Source organism: Aethalodelphis obliquidens, unplaced genomic scaffold (assembly GCF_003676395.1).
Source record: "Aethalodelphis obliquidens isolate GAN/ISIS:26980383/991018 unplaced genomic scaffold, ASM367639v1 scaffold3, whole genome shotgun sequence".
Lineage (NCBI taxonomy): Eukaryota > Metazoa > Chordata > Mammalia > Artiodactyla > Delphinidae > Aethalodelphis > Aethalodelphis obliquidens.
This window is the reverse complement of record NW_020837947.1, coordinates 42,856,743-42,863,429: the sequence shown is the minus strand read 5'-3', so window position 1 is coordinate 42,863,429 and position 6,687 is coordinate 42,856,743. Positions and strand designations below refer to the sequence as shown.

The 6,687-nt window shown below is 37.6% G+C and overlaps 1 protein-coding gene across 1 annotated transcript in view; it reads left to right on the top strand.

The window, feature by feature from the left end:
• The first annotated feature begins 2,435 nt into the window (after nt 1–2,435).
• Nucleotides 2,436–6,687, top strand: part of RFX6 (regulatory factor X6) — a 55,976-nt gene continuing 51,724 nt past the window's right edge. The window contains exons 1-3 of the mRNA XM_027087869.1: nt 2,436–2,658; nt 2,925–3,081; nt 5,825–5,948. Of these exons, the coding sequence (XP_026943670.1) occupies nt 2,436–2,658; nt 2,925–3,081; nt 5,825–5,948 (504 nt within the window). The remainder of the gene's footprint in view (nt 2,659–2,924; nt 3,082–5,824; nt 5,949–6,687) is intronic.

Genomic DNA, 6,687 nt, shown 5'->3' with positions numbered 1-6,687 from the left:
ATCTCCTGTTTTGTATATCGTTGTGTTATTTTCTTCAAACAGAATAAACTTTTTTAGATATTCTTTTTTTGGGATCTGTCAAATTGCATGCAGAATTTTGTATGTGAGTGTATGTGTGTGCTTTTCTTCTTCTGGGGAGAGAATCTATGGCTTACACAAATTTCTTAATGGGAATATAAAAACCAAAATATTTAGAATCACTATTTTAAAAGATCATTCTCTATATTTACCTATTTTCCTGCCTAGGTTTTTATGACTTGCTTATCACTATTATGTGTCTAAAACATTGTTCTCATGAGGTCAAATTATAATTATCACAGATGGCAATTTAGGATGATAGAAGTTGTTTTTCCCCTGCTCACAACACCACTTTTACTGCATCACATAAGTTTGAGAGGGATTGGCATTAACTCTTTTTTAAACATTTGGTATAACTCAGCATTGCCGCCATCTTGTCCTAGGCTTTTATATGTTGGAAGTGTTTTTATTATAACTCAGCATTGGTATAACTCAGCATTGCCGCCATCTTGTCCTAGGCTTTTATATGTTGGAAGTGTTTTTATTACTAGTTAAATTTCTTTACTTATTGTAAGTCTTTCAGATTTCTATCTCTGACCAGTAGTACAAAGAACTTACATGTTATTTTGTTAGGCAGAGAGTTTACTTAAAATTAAGGCAAAAAGTTCATTTAGAGCCTTAAATGGTTTGTGTTTTCACTGATCAATTCTGGATAAGTGCCAGATATTCACTTAGTGTCTGTATGACTTACACACACACAATCAACCTGGATATCAAGTGCTATTAAAAAAATTTTTTTTAAATCCCAGTAATTTTCCTGAATGTTTTTCTTCTGATTATGTGATATAAGTGGGCAGAGTCTTGTGTACAGTTAACCACTACGACTTCCTTTACAAAATGAGTCTGAGGGTGTCTCTGTAAAGAAGGAAGATTCTAAAGTTTAGTATTGTAGAGCTAAGCCCCATGGACTGAGAAAACTCTGAGGCTTTGGGGGTGGGGGGGACTGGGTAGAGGAGATTGATTTGCAAGGTTGTGGGGAGAGGTGGTGGTATAGCCTCAGAACTTTGGGTGCCTGGATGGGTGGATGGCCCTAGCCTGGACCCAGCTTCTGGAGGTACAGCTAAGGAGAAAACCTTTGACAGAGAGGTGGTGCCTTTCCCATAAGTGGTGCTAAAAAAAATGGGTAAGGGTCAAATACACTCATAATCTTGGCCACCTAGGCAAGTTAATGCTCTTAGATTGTATTACTCCTCCCCAAAATCCACCCTTCAGCCATCTATCACCTTGGGTCCCATTTTGTTTTTTCTATGCTATATTTTGATGTAATATAGTTTAATATTAAATTAAACTTTAAGGGTGATTTATCTTTCTAACACTCCAAATGAGGGTGACAGGTTGCAGGTTGTGGTGAGGCGATGTGAACCAAAGCAGGATTCTTGCTCTTTCTGGAGAGCACTAAGCATATAGATAGCAAGCACAGGGCATTACCTGTCAAAAGAACAGAAGATGAAAGGAATGAAGGATTATGTGGCAGTCAGGCAACAGAGACCCCAAGTCTATTGACTTCTCCTTCTTAGAGAACAAGATATTTTCAACCACATGACTTTCTTGCCAGTTTGGATTGGAAATGAAATACGGCGATTTCTTTCATTTTTCATTTCAACAAACGTCCATTGCACTACTACTAGGTATAAGAGGTGAGGATCGTCAGGGACGCGTTTAAATTACAAAACGTGTAGGGAGTGAATGCATCGTTTCCTCCAAGCTCAGGGCCAGATCCTGGAGGGCAGAGAGGCCCGGCATTCTGCGCCCCGGGAGCAGGGCCCTCTGGACACTTGTGGGATGCGATGGCGTCTGTCCCAAGTCACTGAGAAGGGCCCTCACCACCCCCTAGGATTACTTCAGGAATAAATCAACCGAGGACATGTGCAAAGACTGAGCGGTGCTCTGGGGTCCTCCTCTCCTGGCCTGGGGCTGCAGAGTCAAGGCTGTCCGCGGAAGCAGCCTTGGTTCTTTCTGGGAGCTTTGGGTGTGGAAAGAGTGCTCGGTCCCAGGGCAAGATGAGAGAAAAGGAGGAAAGAAGGGAAAGGAGATGTGGGGAATGGGACTCCATTGCTCAGGCTCGACGAGCGCAGGTGAGGAAGTGAGTTCCAAGCTGAGCATCTGCCAGGATGGCAGACAGGTGGAGAGAGTCAGTCCCGCCTCGGCCCACCCAGTTCCCAGGGCTGTCCAAGCCGTACCTGTGCGCGGCCTTCCTTCTCCGCGACGCCCGGGGGATCCCGAGCCGCAGCCTCCGTCCCCGCCCCAGCGGCCCCGGGTCCCCAGCCCCGCCCCGCCCCGCCCCGCCCCGCCTCGGCCTCGGGGCTCCGCTGGGAGCCGGTCGAGCGGCGGGTGCCCGAGTCTCCGTGGCCAGGAGGATGGCCAAGGTCCCGGAGCTGGAAGACGCCTTCCTGCAGGTGCAGGCTTCTCCCCAGGTTTCCCCCGAAGTCCAGGAGGAGTGTTGTGTGCAGCTCCTGAGCAAGGGTTTGCTCGTTTTCCCCGAAGAAAGGGTGTACCTGGCGGCTGAAGCGCAGCCCGGGGGTGCGCTGGGCAGCGGGGAGAAAGGGGACGACCCGGAGCTGCCGGTGGGAGTTAAAGCCGGTGAGTGCTCTGCCCCCTCCCGGGACGTGATTGGGACGCGGATGTATTTTTTACAGGGCATCCGATAATAAAAAGAAACATACCGCAAACGCGCATATATTTCCCCTAGGAAAATGATTGTTAAATAGAAATTAAGTCGAAAGGATTTTGCATAGCTCTCCTCTGAACCCCATAGGCCACCCTGTTTGACGCCAAGATACATTTAGAGGCTAATTAATTGATTGTATATTCTGATTTTCTTTATCATCTTTTCAACTTGCAATCAGAAATGCATTTAAGCAATGGTAACTTTTCCTCTGAAGAAGAGGTTGCGGACAATCAAGACAGCAAAACCAAAGCAACCGATCCACACCTCTCTCAGAAGAAAACCATCACGCAGATTATGAAGGATAAAAAGAAGCAGACTCAGCTCACCCTGCAGTGGTAAGACTCGCCCAACGATACCCTTAAGCACCTGTTGAATTTTTAAAGTCAGTATATTCAGATTCTTTGCTTTTCTCAATTTGCTTCTCCCTCAGACTTTCTTGGAGAAGTTTAAAAGACCGATTAGAAATTCATCCAAAAATTGCTTTCACTGAATATTTGGTATAGAGACATACTCTGGTACTGGTGAAAAATGATCTGCAATACAAATAAAAACCATCACTCTGTTCATTATTGACTAAAACTATAATTTCTTCTAATGTAAGCAATAATGAATTTTTTATTACTTATTTGCTTAACATGCAATCAATTCAGTCCTTATATATTTGTTATTTTTATGTTTATAAAACATGATTCTTAAAAACAACTTAAAAGGAGGAAGGATCTTAACGGTGCCTTTATCCATAGAGGGCAAATTCAAAATTGTGTATTGACCATAAGATGAAATGTGTTTGAACTAGAAGACATAGAAAAATCAGTTAAGATGACGCTATTAACTTAAATAAATGTTCAACTACCTTTCACATATGATTTATTACAGTGAAATATCACTAATTGGATTTTGTGGAAAATCTTTAAAAACCAAGAGTTTATCAGTAGGCTCTCTACATATACAGTACATTTTATAATATTCTAAAAGGAAGAGAAATTTAAAGTAAAAACATAATATTATACTTCTCTATGTAGTGTGAAGAAATAGAACTATAAATTTCCTTCCAAATTCCAAATAAGACGAAAATAAGTAAAAATGTCTACTTGCTGATAAGTTACATGATCTGTTTATATGTAAAGTGTGATCTAAATCTTAGAAAAATACAATAGAAAATACAGTATCTTAAAAAAACTAGCACATCTTATTTTATTTAAACACTGAATTACAATTTGCATGTAGTAAATTTTTGTAATTATATCCTTAACTCTTTCAAATATTTGAAATATAAACTAAATATCTTTCTAAAATTATGGTTTAACTATTGAGGTTGATATCACGTTTACTGGTTAAGAATCTACTAGAGCAGTAAATAGTTGAGCTAATTATCTGAAATATTTAGGACACACTATTTTTTTTAGGATAATTGGAGCTAAAAGGTTTTGACTTCAGATATATTATGAAGGTCTTTTGAATGATCACTTGCATTATTCAGTTCAACTTGAATGAATGGAAACAAACGGGTTTTTATTTTATAAATGTAAATGCATTACAATTAAAGAAAAAAGTCATACCCAAAATTAACATTATACTTATGTATAGGATTTTTCAGTATTTTGAAGACAAAAATAATGCCTACACCATCAAAATAGCCAGGTGAAAAAGTGGGCATTATATACGTGTCATTAAAATATAGTTTTAAATAGTTGAATATTTCTCAGTAATTTTCATATTTTTTGAAACTATAAAATGTTGTCATTTTGTTTGAATTCTCCATACTCTCTCTTAAAAAAGTGTTACATAATTTTTAAAAAAATAGCCTAGGTGAGTTATTTACCTTCTGATAATTTTTTCCTTAAGGTTATAGATTATAGCGGGGATATTAAACTGTAGAATTGAAAATTAAAGTGAAAAATCTGCCTAACTTCAATTTTCACCATCAACTAGGTGTTTGGTTTTATGTATGCAAATTTTATTGGGTTTTGATTCATTTGTTTCCTTTGTCATAGAAAAATGGATGTCTGATACTTTACCTGCTTAGGAAACACGTCCTGTAGCTTTTATCTCATGCACCTTGGGAATGTGTTAAATCAGAGATCTAAAGAGTTTAGAAGAGTTTCACTCAATTTTAATCTGAATGCATATTCTATATTGCATTGCTCTTGTATAGTAGTAATTATGATTTTACTCTACATAAAAAGAGTATAAGTAAATTTTAGCCAATATCATCTACTCAAAGGTTAGAAAAATTGAGAGTAGAATCTACAAGTTCTGATGTTCTGATTGCTGTTCAGATATTTATAACACTTAAATATATTTTATTACATTTATATAAATTGTGTGTAATTGCAATTGCAGGCATCCAAATTAAATGGAATTACTTCTAAATTTTCAAAGTTTATATAATTATGCTTATAATATGGAGCTGAATTTATATGTCATGTTTGGAAGCATCTATAGAGAATAACAGTATATTTCAAGTGTACAGGATCTTTTAGATAATTGTAAGTACTGATTACAGTAAAAAGTGTAGAGATAGAAATAGATCGGTACCATTTCGAACTTAAGTGAAGTTAATTTACTCTTATGTATTTTGCAAATAAATGTATCACCATGCTTCCCTAACTATTCAGTGTTTGGAACTAGTTTGTGAAAGAAAGTAAGAAATTATAGACATTTGCCAACCTGAAGCCTGGCAGCCCTTTAGTGTTGAGAATGTTATTTTTAAAAACCATCACCTTCAATTTCACTATTCATATTTGATTAGCACAGAGCAAAGCGTGTTGAACAGGGAAGACTTACACAGAAGTGAGACCTATTCATTGGGATGTGGACCACACAGGAGTGGTTTTGTCTTAGCCATGGTATTTTAACTGCACTAGCAGGTGTTCATTGGGGTTCTTGCTCTTCTAACTTTAATCCTTGTGATCATATTTTTAATATTATCCAGAATAAAAGAAGTCTACTCATGTCTGCTCAAGAACTCATTTGTATAGAGTCTGTATTCAAAAGGAGCATTAAATCAACGTGAGAGGGGAAAGGAAAGAAGAAATAAAGAAAAGGTTTGACCTAATTCTTCGCCCTTTTTCTTAGGCTTGAAGAGAATTACATTGTATGTGAAGGAGTTTGCTTGCCACGGTGCATCCTTTATGCACACTATTTAGATTTCTGCCGGAAAGAGAAACTGGAGCCAGCCTGTGCAGCCACCTTTGGAAAGGTAAATAACACATATTGGCTATACTACCTTACAACTGAAGTCATGTCAGGCAGACAGTATGGAAACCAACTTATCTGTTCAAATTTTCTTATAGAATATTAAGAATCTGTTTTGTAAATGAAATCTCTTGGCTGTATTTGGAACTATTATATGTTTAACCTAGATGTTACCTACTATTTGTTTTACCTTGAATTACTGTATGCTTTGAATATTAGAACCCTGGCTATTAGAAGATTTAATGTGACCTTAAAGGAAGCTGTATTTGAGCAATAATATTTCCTTTCAAAGATGGATACATTAAAGAGTATGGTATGGCCTGTATTGAGAAGCAGAATTAAGTGCAGGTGACAAGTATCTTGTTAATGTAATTGGTGACTGTGTTTATTCTATTTCATAAATAGTTCTCCTAATTCTCCATTTGTTCTAAGTATAGTTACACTCCAAACTCCAAGATGTCGTGATGGGATTGGTTAAATTTCTCTCATTTAAAAACATTCCTTTTTACCCAACCTGTGTGGTTAGGATGGGAACCTATATAGCTGACATTACTCTACTTACATATGTTGATCTCATTTTAAGAATCAGGAAACAATATCAATCTCTTGGGAGAGCCTTGTTCTTTGAGATTCTTGTCTTGCTCTATTATCTAAGAACCAAGGATATCCCAGAAAAATTGTAAGAAGTTTAGATCTCAAATATTGCATCTCTTATAAACTGAAATCCAAATTCTAACCTGTAG